General features: G+C 39.6%; 1 protein-coding gene across 1 annotated transcript in view; it reads right to left on the bottom strand.

The window, feature by feature from the left end:
* Cfap54 (cilia and flagella associated protein 54) overlaps positions 1 to 15,231 on the bottom strand; it is a 290,039-nt gene that overhangs the window by 80,740 nt on the left and 194,068 nt on the right. Inside the window, exons 57-61 of the mRNA XM_045152254.1 lie at positions 12,479 to 12,634; positions 8,939 to 9,044; positions 7,753 to 7,846; positions 2,112 to 2,213; positions 1,108 to 1,249 (exon numbers count right to left, since the gene is read on the bottom strand). Of these exons, the coding sequence (XP_045008189.1) occupies positions 1,108 to 1,249; positions 2,112 to 2,213; positions 7,753 to 7,846; positions 8,939 to 9,044; positions 12,479 to 12,634 (600 nt within the window). The remainder of the gene's footprint in view (positions 1 to 1,107; positions 1,250 to 2,111; positions 2,214 to 7,752; positions 7,847 to 8,938; positions 9,045 to 12,478; positions 12,635 to 15,231) is intronic.

The raw sequence follows: 15,231 nt of genomic DNA, 5'->3' as shown, positions 1-15,231 counted from the left end.
GCATCCATGGAGATTCCAGGAAAGAAGGAGCACCCAGTCTCACGTATGGTCCATGGCCCAGAAGCCTGATAAAGGAAAAGTCTGCCAAGCATGGGATAGATACAAATTGAAATTTAAATCTGAGTAGATGAAATCCAATGGTTTGAGCCCAGGCAAACTGTTCTTGAGCAGGAAATAGTCTGGGTGCTGATTTTTCAGGAAAGTGGATGATATGAGATGTCAGCACTTCAGCAAAGGCTGGCCCTTTTAGAACAGTCCAGATACATTGAGAAGACCATTGCTACCCCATCAGGTCAAGGGGACAGTTTTCATCTCCTTTGGTTCAATGCTTAGTTCACACTAGACAAATTCAGACATCCACCTTGCTGAAGTGACAGACTCCATCCAGCACCTTGCTCCTTAGCACCAGTCCAGGTGCTCAGTGCACAAGAAGCATTCAGTAGCACTTGTTGACAAACAAATGAGCAGACACACAAATAAATGCTCAATAACTTTGTTACTGTCAACCTGACTTACAAGTTTATAGGATAGTTTACTAACAACAGAATCATATAGAAGCAAAACTCACAAAATATAGCAGAGAGGTCAACTGGAAATTCACCTCACCCCTCATTTACTGACTCACTTAAAAGTATTACGAGTGAATGCCTGCTACACGCAATCAATGGTGTGATAAGAAATAAAGTAGGTGAGTCACTGCTTTTGGGAAGCTGGTAGAGACTTAATGAATAAACATGTTTAAATACGCACTCAAACATATACAGAGTGTAAAATGAGAAGACCGGGGAGTGAGTCAGATGAGAGTGGGAAGGCAGAAGAACAGAGAAGCTCTCTCCAGCAAACATTCCCTCAAAGTCCCATGTGACATGTGGACTGTCCAGTAAACACATACAAAGACGTCATTTTCCCAGAGCCTTGCATCCAACGTGCAGCAGCCAGATGAGTAGCACATCTGTCAAGTGATCTGAGGACCTTCTAGTTCACCCACTGGACCTATTCTCCCATGGAGACTTCAGAAACCATGATCCCCTCCCTAGGATAAAAGCCAACAAACCATAATAACTGAGTCTTCAAGACATGATAAAATAAGTAGGCATGCAAACATACCAAACAAATAGTCTGTATATGAAGACAAAAGATCCACAGTGGCAAATTCTGGAATATTCTGTAATACCACATTACTAACTTTGTCTGTTCTAGCATTCTTCTTCCCAATCAGCAGGTTGGTTTCCAGCACAGCCTCGCTGACCTATAATGCATGAATAAGAGTTCATAAATGTAAGCTTTTTCATCCATGCATTCCCTCTTTGGTGCAGGCTATGGCATGACTTGTGTCCCCAGAAATGCATGTCCTGGAAACTTGATCCCCAGCAGGACAGCATTAGGAGGTGGGGACTCTGTAAGCAGTGATAATGTTAAGACAGCTCTGCCCTCCAGCATAGAGTCACCATGAGTGGCCTCCCTGTGATAGGACAAGTCGCCTCCCTTTGTGGCCTTCTCTCTTGCTCTTCCATCTTCTGACACAGGATGAGACAGCAAGGAAACCCTCACCAGGTGTACTACCTCTTAGCTGTGGGCTTGACATCCTCCAAAACAGTCAGTAAATCTCTGTGTAGTATACATTGCCCAGTGTGTGCTGTTGTGTGATAGCAACATGAAACTAAGACAGTAAATGACATGAAAATGTGAACTCATCAGGTAATATTCAATATCTATTGACAGAAAAAAATCATAAAAACCTGAAAAAAATAAGATGTGATCCCTGAAATGCAGAATTTATCATAATCAAACAAATCTTTTGGTTTTGACAATTTAATTAGTGTATAAGTCACCTTAAATAAGCCACCTTACCTAGCTCTGACAGATGTTTGCCTAAATGTCAAATGTATAGTCAACATTTCATTAAAGAAAAACTGAAACAGTCATAGCTGGTTAATAGAGATTAAAAATACTACATACATATATGTGTTCTAGCATTTCCAAATATGCATGAATGACACAAAATATGAAATTTCCCTTTGTCTTTTGTAGATATATTGTGATGCCTTAGCAGTGAATGGGTGGGGAGTACAGATATGACTGTAGAAAGAGAAAACAAAAATCATACCAACCTGGGCAGCAGCTCTTATTGCAATCCAGGCCAATGAACTGTACATTTCAAATCGGTTTGCTATTGGTTCTTTAATAGAAGAACTATGTCTTCTGAGAAGAGGCTGTAATATTAAAAAAAAAAACTATGATTAAGATATCATAAAGTTTCTTGATAAATCTTCTCATCTTCTAAAGATGACATTTTGGTGGAACATTATGTAGCCATTAAGAATAATTAACTATTGGGCTGAAGAGATGGCTTAGCAGTTAACGCACTTGCCTGCAAAGCTTAAGGGCTTATGTTCAACTCTCCAGGTCCAGGTTCATGCACATAAGCCAGATGCACAAGGTGACACAAGCGGCAATTCTCTCCCCCCCTCACATAATAAAGGCCAGTCTGTTGGGCTTGCCTCAAAAACAAAACAAAAGAATAATTATCACTGCCATGCAAAGACTTTTAAAACATATTAAGGAAAGAAAACAAAATTGTGTGCAGGGCCTCTAGCCACTGCAAACTCCAGACACATGTGCCACCTTGTGCATCTGGCATACGCAGGTCCTGGGGAATTGAACCGAGGTCCTTTGGCTTCGCAAACAAATGCCTTAACCGCTAAGCCATCTCTCCAGCTGTTTCAATGCTATTTTAATAGTTCTAGATACTGAATCTATTGTGGACAAGGATACAGGGAGAATAATATTCCAAGCTCTTGTTGTTTTCATTGTTTTGAGGTAGGGCCTCACAACACAGCCAAGGGTGACCTGAAACACAAGACCCTTCTGCCTCAGCTTCTGGTTACTCAGTTTTTGATAGATATTCACTACTAGTTTTCTAATTAGAATGTTGTTGTAAAGGGACAATATAAGCACAAATTTCATAGGATTACAAAGAAAAATTTAATAGGAATATTTTTTACTAAGAATTTATATCTACCTATCTATTCACACATGCATGCACACATACATTCAGCATTTAAACATTAGAAACTCTGTGTTACAGAAATAAATACAAGCAAATTCCTCCAGCATCACAATATCCATTTCACATTTTTAAAAGTAACTGAAATAAATTAATATTGTTAGTAATTTTATAAGGCTTAAATAATGTGCAGATAACTATTAAATTGCACTGCTAGATGTTAATTTTTGGTGCCCATATTTTGTCACATCTTCACTATTTCATTATTCTTCAAGAAAATTGCAAAATTAGACAAACAATAAGAATAAATATAGCACTATTTTGCTTCAGTCTGGAAGATGCCCAGAAAAGAGATGTACTGGAAACCAGAGGATACTGAGGCAGGGTGTACCAAGGACTGATGTGGCCAGCCTAAGCAAGATATAGGCTTGCATGTAGAGAGATACTCATGGGGTGCAGCGAGAAGCAACAGAGCTCTCCCCAAGGAAACAGGCTCTGAACATGGGCTGTGGGAGAATCACCTAGATGCTGAGCTAACAATGGCCAGCTTAGTAAGATTGGGCAGTTTACCAGGTGAAGTTCTGAAAACAACACTAACAAGCATAAAATGAAGCTTCAAGAACAAGATTAAACACCTGTAATGAGAGGCCAGGTGAGTCAGCCATTCAGGAAAAACAGGAAATTTCAACTGAGGAAAGCTTTTTATTGAGGAGATTAGGCTTGAGCTCAGAATAGACAATGCTGGACTGGAGGAAGAACATAGCGGGCTTGTTCTAGGTGGGGGAGGTGTCAGCATTGCACAGCCCATGCAGACAGGAGAAAAGAGAAGAATGTGAATAGACTGGAAATGAATGCATGAAAACAGTTTTGCTTGCAGAAAGTGTGCTCCTATGGGCAGAAATTCCTAAGAGATTTTTCTCTTTCCCTGTCCCACACACAGAGAGAGCAAGAAATTTAACAAGTATGGCTAGCAACATCACAAGATATATAAACCTCGATAATATAGATAGGCAAGTCAATTATATTTCCATAAACTAACAAAAATCTGAAAGGAAAAACAAAAATTTCATCCACAATAGAAATAAACTTAACAAACATGTATAAGAGTTCTACACTGAAGTGAAAAACACTGTTGATCTAAATGAATGAAGAGGGGACTAGAGAGATGGCTTAGCCATTAAGGTATTTGCCTGCAAAGCCCAAGGTTCAATTCCCCAATACCCACATAAACCAGATGCACAAGGTGGTGCATGCATATGGAGTTCATTTGCAGTAGCCCTAGGCCCTCGCATGCCCTCCTTCCCTCCATAAATAAATAAATAAATAAATAAATAAATAAATAAATAAATACACAATATTTTTTAATTGGAAGTCTTAATACTATCATCTGACTTCTCTATAGATTCAACACAATCCCCCAAAAATCTAATTTATTTTTCTTGCAGAAACTAGCAATCTGATCTTAAGATGTACATGAAAACTCAAAGGACGTCAGGTATTAAAATAAAGAACATAGAGGACATGCAGTCTCCAACTATGATGGATAATCTCTTTTATCACCTTGATTGGATCAAGAACCAAGTAAGACACCTGTGGGCAGGTCTGAGAGGACAGCATCTTTGGGTGGTGACCCAGATACCAAGAGGTCAGAGGGAAAGCAAGGCTGCCCTTGCTTGCCACCTCTGCCCCTTGCTGGTGAGTGTGCCTACACTGAGGCTGCCTCAGTTAGCTGACATCAGAACCCAGCCATGTCAGCCTTCCAGTGTGGACTGGTGACCAGTACCTCTCCAGAAATCCTTCTGTACTCCCTCTAAATTATGAATTCTGAAGCATCCAGAAATGTGCACTGGGTTTTCAGCCTCTCTAGGGTGTAGATAAGACAGCCATTGTTGGACTGCCCAGCTTGTAAAGAAAACACAACCCAACTCTTGTACTTCATTAAAATTAAAAACTACTTTGTCGCTGAATACCCTGTTAATTATATGAAAAACCAAACCACCAACTGAGAAAAAGTATTTGCAAAGTATATCTCCAGTAAGACAGTTGAATTTAGAATATATATATATATTTTAAACTCTGAAACTCAATGATAAAAAGACAAATGACTCCATTTAAAAATGGGCAAAGGATCTGAATAAACATCTCCCCAGAGAAGATACACAAATGACCAATGTGCACATAAAAGATCTCAACATCATTAGCTATTACAGAGATGCAACACAAAAACATACTGAGAAACCACTTCACACCCACTGGGATGGCAAGCATCAAAAAGATAGACAAAAAGTATTTCCAAGTGTGTGGAGAAATTGGAACCCTTACACTCTGCTGGTAGGAGTGGAGAATGGTACAGACCATCTGACAGCATTAAAAAGTGAAGCTTAAATTTACCATATGGCTCAACTACTCCATTCTTAGATATATGCCCCCCAAAAACTGAAAACATATGTCCACATCAAAAATTACAGATAATATCAAAACAGCACTAAACATGACACGAAATCTGTAAACACTTCAACTGCCCATCCGCTGCCAAATGGATAGAGTAGATGTAGTATACCTCTGTGATTCCAGTATTATTTATTTTAGCCATAAAAAGAAATAAATGATCCCAAAAGGTAAACTTCAAAAGCACTACCCAAGTTGGAAGAAATGCACACAAACATTACATATTTTATCATTTTGCTTATAGGTATTATAATATTAATATAATAGTAAAAGCAAATCTATAGATACAGAAAAAGGTTTGCAGGTTGTGCTGAATTAGAGATAGGAGTAGGATTGACTGCTAATTGGCAGAAGGGACCATAGTGGCGGGGATGGACATGTCATAACACTGGACCACGGTGTTGGACACACACCTCAAAATTGCAGCCTTATCCAGGCATGGTAGTACACACATGTAATTTCACCACTCAGGAGGGATCATGGGTTCAAGGCCAACCTGGGCCTGCATAGCAATGGCATGTCTCAAATGTCAAAAAAAAAAAAATCCAGAACTGTTTAAACTGTAGTCCATTTTAAGATGCCTTAATTTCATGAATGTAACTTATACCTCAATAAGTCTTTTGTAAAGTCTAGGCATACTGAACTCTCTCTTTTTTTCTCTGACTTAACTACTTAGAAAATTCTAGTCATTCTTCAAAATTCACTCATCCTTGACGCCCTCTCAAGCATTCCCACACAGCTGAATTGGCTTGTCCCACTTCTCCTCCTTGACATACTGTGTTCACAGACTTGTCAAGTTGCAGGACAACTGTGTCTCTCCCTTGCTAGACTCTGCGCTCCTTAGGGAGAGTAAGGAATGTGCCTGGCAACATGTTAAGCCCCCCAAAAGTGTTTGGTTCATGAATGAATAAATAAATGTTAAAGAAATAGTCAATTAAACTTAACTAACAAATAATTATTGAATACCTACCATGTATAAAATGCCAAGGAATACAGAAAATAGAGACCATATCATATATAAGCATATTACCTTTTTCTTCAAAGCCTATTTCATGCTATTTGTGATAAGTACTTCTCTAGTACAGGTCAAAAGAGTAATGGTATTTCTCACTATACTATTAATTTGCAATGTTACTTTCCATGAAAACAAAACAGATTTTCTCTTACTAAAAATGAGCATGTTTATCATACCAAAAAAGTAACCTTTTATAGTTTATAGTCACTTTGATTTTTAAAAATAGGTTCTAGCATGTAAGTAATGCAATTGCCTAATAATGGCTAGAGGGTTATAATCATGTTTATGATGCCTCAGAAATTAGAGATTTGAGTCTAACATTTTCTGAAAAGATCACTTCCAGCATCAAATGATGATTCAATAAGGATAGGATAAGAAAAACTATAAAAATTCAAACAAAATCCCTGGGAGTGTAGACCTCAAAGTCACCTGGCTTACTCCTGCCTCAGGAAGCTCCCTAGTTGAGACTCTTGGGGTATTCAAGGATAGCCCAAGACGACACACATCAATATTAACTGGCAGCTGGTTGGAAACCCCAATCCTCAGACCCTAATCCTCAAGTGAATGAATCAGAACCTTCTTTTCATAAGATTTCTAGAGATGTTTCTGCACCTTAGTTTGCAGGCACTGCTGTGACTGTGCATCCCTCTGCCGGTCTACATGGCTCCCTCCATCACATGGCACCTTGATGTCACATCATCCTGCCACATTCTCTGATAGTTCTACCAACCCAAGTTGGTTCTTGATCCTAAATTTCACTATCCAAGGCCCCTTTCTTTCCTCCTTGCTCCCTTAATCCCTCCTAACTTTCCTCCTCTTACTTTCTGTCTTTGCTGGCTTATTTTCTGTGTCCCTCTACAAGAAGCACCATGAGGACAGGCACTGAGCTCATTTTGGATGTTGGTGCCAATATAGTGGGTGGTCAATGGATCTGTTAGTGATGAAAAACTTGAGCAGGAAACCAAGAGGTTACATGGGTCAGGTCAGTACTGACAATACTATCTGGTCCCTTTGATTCACTAATACATCATTTCCTGCATCTTCTTGAGCATTACTATAGTATTTACTCACACCAGTATCTCCAATATATGATGTTTTAATAAGCAGAAATGCCCAAATGAAATCAATTTCCAGAGCCCTACATCAAATATCCAATATTGCAATGTGCTGAAGTTCTCCAAGTCACACAGGAAAATGCCTCATTATTTCCATGGCATAGTATTAATAAAATAGCAATATCAAATGCAATTATCTGATACTTTATACTAAATATGGCTGTTACCTTAATTATTGATGGTGTTCCTGAAAGTTTTTTCTTTGCTTTCTTCTGATGAAAGTACAGTAGGGCAATCTCCAGGTAGGAATCTCTTATCAGCCTAAAATGAAACACTGTACTGAATAGTGTTATCACTCATGAACTCTTTGCATCATTTGTCAACAGCATCTGAGATAATTAAAGGTCTGGAAATTCACATCACTTTTCATAACACTTCTTGTCAAGACACTAGAACCTTCCTCCGTGAAAGGGAAGGATGGTGAAGAGAGCTGAGCATTCTACCTTATCGTATGTTGACACATCTTATGTGATGACTGCTAGGTATGCCAGGGACTCCCACCACTTCAAACAAACTTCATATGCAGGCGCCATTTTATGCACCTGGCTTTAAGTGGGTACTGGGGAATCAAACCCAGGTCATCAGCCTTTGTAGGCAAATGCCTTAACCACTGACCCATCTCTCCAGCCCCTTGTGATAACTGCTAGGGATCACAGTATCTAGACCCTTCTGGAATATTCCAGCAAATGGGTCACTAAAGAAGGGAAGACAAGACTAGAGAAACCCTCCTTGGAAACCAGGCCTCTTTCTTCCCTCCTACACTAATTAAAATTAAAAGAGACACCTAGAATTACATAGAACACAGTGATAGGGTGTGCTTAGATTTGTGCATTTACTACCAAGTCTATCAGTTGAAGCCATTTTGATCTTTGATTCTAATAATAGTAACACACTCTCAGCACTGAGATGAGTTTTATGCAGAATTTAGTAGGCTACAGCTGGTATTGATGGCACACAGAATACCCTCAAGAATCCTTTCTAGACAACATTTTCACATCCCAGGTGGAATCCTCTGCTTCCAAGACATTGGTCCAGAGGAGGTACTCACATCTTGGAACTGATGGGGAATCTCTGTACAGGCAAGAAACAGTTCACAACATAGTGAACTACTGTAGGAAATGGGTGCCATCCCCATCCCAGTGTATAGGATGCCTTGGGTCAAAGCAAAAAAAAAAAAAAAAAAAAAAACAGGCTGAAAAAGCAAGTCAGTGCCAGTGCTAGACGGATGGGTCCAGGGCAGAGCCTGTCATGAAGAGGTCTCCATTCATTCCTGTCTTGAGTCTTCCAGTCTAATGGAACACCACGCTGGAAGCAAACACGAACACTGCTATGATGATGAAGTGATGCATTTACCCTGAGTTTTGATCATTTCTCAAGCTTAGATGTATAGCTTCAAAAAAGCTTTCCACTTGTGTAACTGGAGATCTGTCTTCCATCAGAATCTGCCGCTGTATTTTCCCTGAAAGGGGAAAAGTACAGACAAAGGTGGCTTACACTTTTCATCATGTAAAACTTAAGACCAAGTATCTCAAGCTAGAAATCCAGCAAAACACGATATGCCGTGATCCATCTGTGTGTTGTTTCTTGATGGAGGCTAAGCCAATGAGGAAAGCACTTCCTTCTAGTACTTCCTCCTCCAGGAATATTGGGCTTCCTCTGCCTTCACACAAGACAACTCTGGCTTCCCCAACACAACTGGTTTTACCACTTTGTGATTCCCCCCTCCTCTGTATCTTTCATTACCCTGTTCTCTATACTTCTTTTTTTTTTTTAATTTTTTAAATTTGTTTATTTGAGAGCGACAGACACAGGGAGAAAGAGAGATAGAGGGAGAGAGAGAGAATGGGCGCGCCAGGGCTTCCAGCCTCTGCAAACAAACTCCAGATGCGTGCGCCCCCTTGTGCATCTGGCTAACGTGGGACCTGGGGAACCGAGCCTCGAACTGGGGTCCTTAGGCTTCACAGGCAAGCGCTTAACCACTAAGCCATCTCTCCAGCCCGTGTTCTCTATACTTCTTTGAGACTTCCCATCTAATTCACAAATACCAAACACAACATCTTCATCCTTATGTTTCTTGCGGCATTCTATACTACCATATGATACATAATAAACCTTAGTGTTTGCCCTTCAGTGGCTAGAAAAAATGTGGTGTATGTATATTGGTGTATATATGGAAAGAGATAGATATACATCTACATATATGTGTGCACAGAAAGATATAGATATATGTATATAATGAAATACTAGTCAGCATAAAAAGGAAGGAAAATTTGTCATTTACAACAATATCAATGAACAGATGATGTCACTTATCTGTGACTGCAACAAAGCTAAACTACAGAAGTAGAAACCAGAGTGGTGTGATTGACAGGGTATGGAGAATTGAGACACTGAGTGATGTTAATAAAGTATCAGTATGGATAATTAAGTTCTAGCAATCTACTGTATAGCATTGTGGTTATAATTATTCATAGTGTGTTGTGTTCTTAAAAATACCAAAGAAAATAGATGTTTTCCAGGTTTATGTGTGGTGTGCATCCAGGTGTGAATGTACACATACCCATGTACGCATGCTTTTGGAGGCCAGGGGTCAGTGTTGGGTGGCTTCCTCAGTCACTCTCCTCTTTATAGACTGGGGCAGAGCCCCTCACTTAAACCCAGAGCTTGCAGACTTTGCAAGTCTAGCTTGGCAGTTGTCCCAGCGATACCCTGTGTCTGCTTGCAGAGCACTGGGATTACAGGATGGCCACCACCCCACCTAGCATTTCTCTAGGTGCTTGGGATCTGATTTCAGGTGTCACACTAGCACAGCAAGTGCTGTGTCCACTAAGCCACCTCCCCAAGTCCAGAAAGCAGATATTTCAAATGTACACACCACAAAACAAAATATGTTTGGTTATGTTTAATAGCTTAATGGAATAATTCCATGTGTATACACATATAGAAATATCACACTGTACCTAAAAATATAATTTTGTTAATTCAAAATAATGTTTAGGTTTTAAAAATAAACAACGGAGGGAACCTAAAAAGCCACAAATGCTTAAAAGCCCTCAGGGATGTTCCAGACCTTGAACAGCTCCCAGCAGTCATGGTAAGCCCCATCCTGCCCGTACAGGAAATGGAAATCTGTTACTCACGAGAAGTAACAGCAGCACTTCTTGTGCAGCATGAGTGGCCAGGAGGTCACAGAACTGTTCCACAGAATTCTCATTCTCTTTTAGTAGTAGCTTTTGGGGATCTATTTAGATGCACCTCCTTCTCCTTGCTTGTCAACCAGGATCACTCAAGCTTACTTTGCTGAGCTCTTATACGACCTAGCAATATGAGGTGCTAAAAACTGACTACCAGCTGGCATCTTGTAGATGTTCAGTTAATGAAAGCAAACGTGATTCTTTGGTTTTTCTCATGGCTGAAATGGCTACAGTCACATTTTACATAAATGTATTGTATAAATAGGCATTGTTTGTAAGTTCTAAATGTAGCTATTCTATAGTTATTTAATTTCAATGGATATGTATCTCTGACAGAAATTAACCAAAATGTCTAGATAGAAATTAAACAAAAGTGAGGTAACCCAGGCCCAGAAAGCCAAACGCCACATGTTCTCCCTCATATGTGGATCCTAGCTACAGACGATTGGGCTTCTGTGTGAGAATGAAAATAGTAGCAGAGGCCAGTAAGTTGAAAAGGAGACATAAAGGGAAGTGAAAGAAGGGAGAAGGGTACTTAATAGGTTGATATTGTATATATGTAATTACAATGATTGTAATGGGGAGGTAATATGATGGAGAATGGAATTTCAAATGGGAAAGTGTGGGGGTGGGGAGGGAGGGAATTACCATGGGATATATTTGTTAATCATGGAAAATGTTAATAAAAATTAAAAAAAAAAAGAAATTAAACAAAATATTTAGCTCCCTCTCCCCCATGGGCTCATGTGTTTAAACAATTGGCCACTGGCTGGTGATGGTATTTGTAAAGGTTGTAGAACTTATAGGAGGTAGAGAAAATGGGTCCCTGGGGCCACCCTTGAGGTTTTATAGTCTGGCCCCACTTCCTGCTCATTCTCTGCTTCCTGATTATAAACACAATGCGACCAGCCGTGCTGCCTCTCTGGTCTTCAAGCCTTGCCTGCCATGAAGTTTCCCCTCAAAATGGTGAGCCAGCTTAAACCCTTCCTTCCTCAAGTTGATTCTGTTCAGGTATTTGTTCACAGCAATGAGAAAGTAACTAATGTAACTGGGTATTGAAATGATGTAGAAAGACTTATTTAAGTTATTATTTAATAATAAAAAGTAATTGTTTTAATTAATAATTAAGGTAATTATGGTGATTATTTAAGGAACATGTATAGTCAATTGGCTAATGCTGACATTTTTGCTAGCCAGACATGAAGCATTGTGTAAGAACAGTTGTAAAAGATAGTAATAGTGGGATTTGTTTTAAAGACATAAACTAGAATTGTTTTATCTAAAAGAGAGTTTGACAGAATTACCAATGTGTTTTATAATCATCAAAGCCTTTGTAAATCTATGCACTTTATAGTCAAGAATTTGACAATAATCAACTTATGAATAACTCATAATTAATAAACAGAAAAAATGTTCATATTTTTCTGAGTCTAGTGATATAACTGAATTTTTAGACAGTTACCTAGCATGCATTAAGCCCTAGGTGCAATTCCTAGCACCTCATAAACCAGGCATGGTGGTTCATGCTTGTAACCCCAACACTCAAGGAGGTAGAGGCAGAGCAATCAGAAGTTCAAGGTCACCCTCAGCTACACAGTGAGTTTGAGGCCAGCCAGGGAGACATGAGACGCTGTCTCCCCAAAACATAAAATGAAATTAAAAAATATACTAATCACAGCTCTGACCCCTACAGTCTTACCTTTCTGAAAAAGGATTTCAGCTTCCACCTCCCTTTCCTCTGCTGCTGAGATCTTACAGAGCTTCAGCGCCACCTCAAAGAGATAAAGAGGAGACAGCCACTTCGTGAAGTCTTTCTTCTTACTGTTGTAATACACTTGCTTGGCCAACGTATGTCCTAAGAGAAAAATAGTTGGATGGAGGGATAAAAATGGGCAAAATACAGTTTTATATAGTGAGGCAGTTTAAGGGTGACAGGACTCCAAAGCGAATAGCTTTCTCCTTGACTAAATGTAGGACTTGTCCATAGGCTTAGAGGGGAAAATCCATATCATTAAACTTTACTGCAGGCGATAAACATTTAGTCCTTTCCCTCCATTCTGAAAAAGGTCCTTCCTAGACAATTAAGATTTCTAGGAAGATTGCCTTTTTCCAGAAATCCTGACCCCAGACACCTGACATCAGGACTAGACTAGATAAACCAGACATCCATCTATAGGGTTCACATAAAAATTCCCAACCTGAGGTGGGCTTCTCAAAGTTCCTTTTGCATTCCTGGGCAAGACCTCTTCCTTCCTTCCTTCTCTTAAACTCTGGGCTTCTCAAACCCCACCAAGCCTCCCTGGGCAGGAGCTGTTTTTCTTTCTTCCCTTAAGCTCCCCTTCTTTACTCTCCCTTCTAAAGCTCTAAGCTATAATGAAATCTTTCCAAACCTTATCATCTGGTCTATGAATTTCATTCTTCCACTTCATAAGACAAGAATCCAGGACTACCCCAAAATTGTCAGTGTGCTGCCATTTTTGGTGCATTGGCAGAAGACATGCCAGATTTCTAGTCTCAAGAGCAAGCCTGCACACTACCAACACTTCTTTCACAGTAATGCTATCTACCAAGAACTTTGGGGATATTCATAGCTTCTAGTCTCTAGAAAGACTCAAGGTTTCAGGGAACCTCAACAAAATTTCAATCTTTGAGAAATCTCCGATATATTGTTGTATTTTAATATTTATTTACTATGAGACACAGAAAGAGGCAGACAGAGAGTGGGCACATTAGGGCCTCTAGGCACTGCAAATCAATTCCAGATATCATGTGCCACTTTGTGCATCTGGCTTTATGTGGATCCTGAGGAATTGAACTTGGGTCCTTTGGCTTTGCCAGCAAGCACCTTAACCACTAAGCAATCTCTCCAGCCCCTGTATTATTATTTTTTATTCTTTTGTTTATTTATTTATTTGAGAGAGACAGACAGAGAGAAAGACAGAGAGAATGGGTGTGCTAGAGCCTCTAGTCACTGCAAATGAACACCAGATGCATGTGTCACCTTGTGCATCTGGCTTACATGGGTCCTGGGGAATTGTACCTAGGTCCTTTGGCTTTGCAGACAACTGCCTTAGTTGCTAAACTATCCCTTCATCCCCCGGTCTTATTTTTTAAATGATACATAGTCTTCCAATTTTTTTCAGTTTTCAATTTCATGATATTCTACAAAACAATCTTCATGTTCCTAAGATGTTTCTCAAAACATCTGGAAGTTGTATGATGATTATAATGAAATGTGCATGTATTAACAGGCAGTGATATTTTGTCTATTGAGTACTGTAGTGGTTGCTTACTATGTCATTGTTTTCATCATAACTGGATAGCAAGCCCACTTTTGGACAAGGGCTACAAGTCATACTCCATATGTGCCTACTGTCATTTAATGAAGGTAATGAAGGACTGTTAAAGTATTTTTTTTTCATCAATATGACCCCAAAGGCTTTTGTTCCTTTTTTGGAATTAAAAAAAATTCTGACATATTTTTATTTATTTATTTATTTATTTATTTATTTATTTATTTATTAGAGACAGAGAGAGGGAGAGATAGTGAGTGAGAATGAGTGCACCAGGGCCTCTAGCCACTACAGACGAACTCCAGACACATATGCCACCACATGCATATGGCTTACGTGGGACCTGGAGAATTGAACCTGGGTCCTTGGGCTTTGCAGGTAAGCACCTTAAGTGCTAAGCCATATCTCCAGCCTGGAAATTTTCTTATTGAAGAGAAAAGGGCAGAATTGGCACACCAGAAACTGCAGCCACTGCAAGCAAACTCCAGACTTACGCGCCCCCTTGTGCACATGTGCAACCTTACGTGCTTGTGTTCCTTGTGCATCTGACTTACGTGGGACACAGAGAGTAGAACCTCAGGCTTCATAGACAAATGCCTTAACTGCTAACCCACCTCTCTAGCCTCATAACGTGCTCTTTGTGATAGAAGATGACTCCCCATTTCATCTTACACCCCAGCATCACTCTTACAGCCAACCAACCTTCAACAAATGTTTGCTGATTGAAAGAATGTAAGAACCTTAAATATTTTGGATGCATTCCAATTACAAGTAGGAAACCAGCTTTGCACTTAGCAAGAAAGCTCAAAGAAAGGGAATGAATTGGAAAACAGTCATATATAATCATGACTCATACTTTTGTTTCATTAAAATGTAAAAATGAGCTGGGTGTGGTAGTGAAGGTTTTAATCCCAGCACTCTGGAGGCAGAAGTAGGAGAACTGCCCTGAGTTGGAGGCCACTCTGATCCTACATAGTGAATTCTAGGTCAGTCTGGGCTACAGCAAGATCCTACCTCAAAAACTAAAATAATAAAACTAAAACCACTCTTTTCTATTTTCAGTTTTCACAAAGGAAAAATGTAAATGGCCCTATTCTTGTGGTGCAATCTATACCACAAAGAAAATCTGTCAGGAAAGCAAGTCACAGGGGATGCTATG

The sequence above is a fragment of the Jaculus jaculus genome, chromosome 6 (assembly GCF_020740685.1).
Source record: "Jaculus jaculus isolate mJacJac1 chromosome 6, mJacJac1.mat.Y.cur, whole genome shotgun sequence".
NCBI classification, from domain to species: Eukaryota; Metazoa; Chordata; class Mammalia; order Rodentia; family Dipodidae; genus Jaculus; species Jaculus jaculus.
This window is presented reverse-complemented; position numbering and strand designations above follow the sequence as displayed.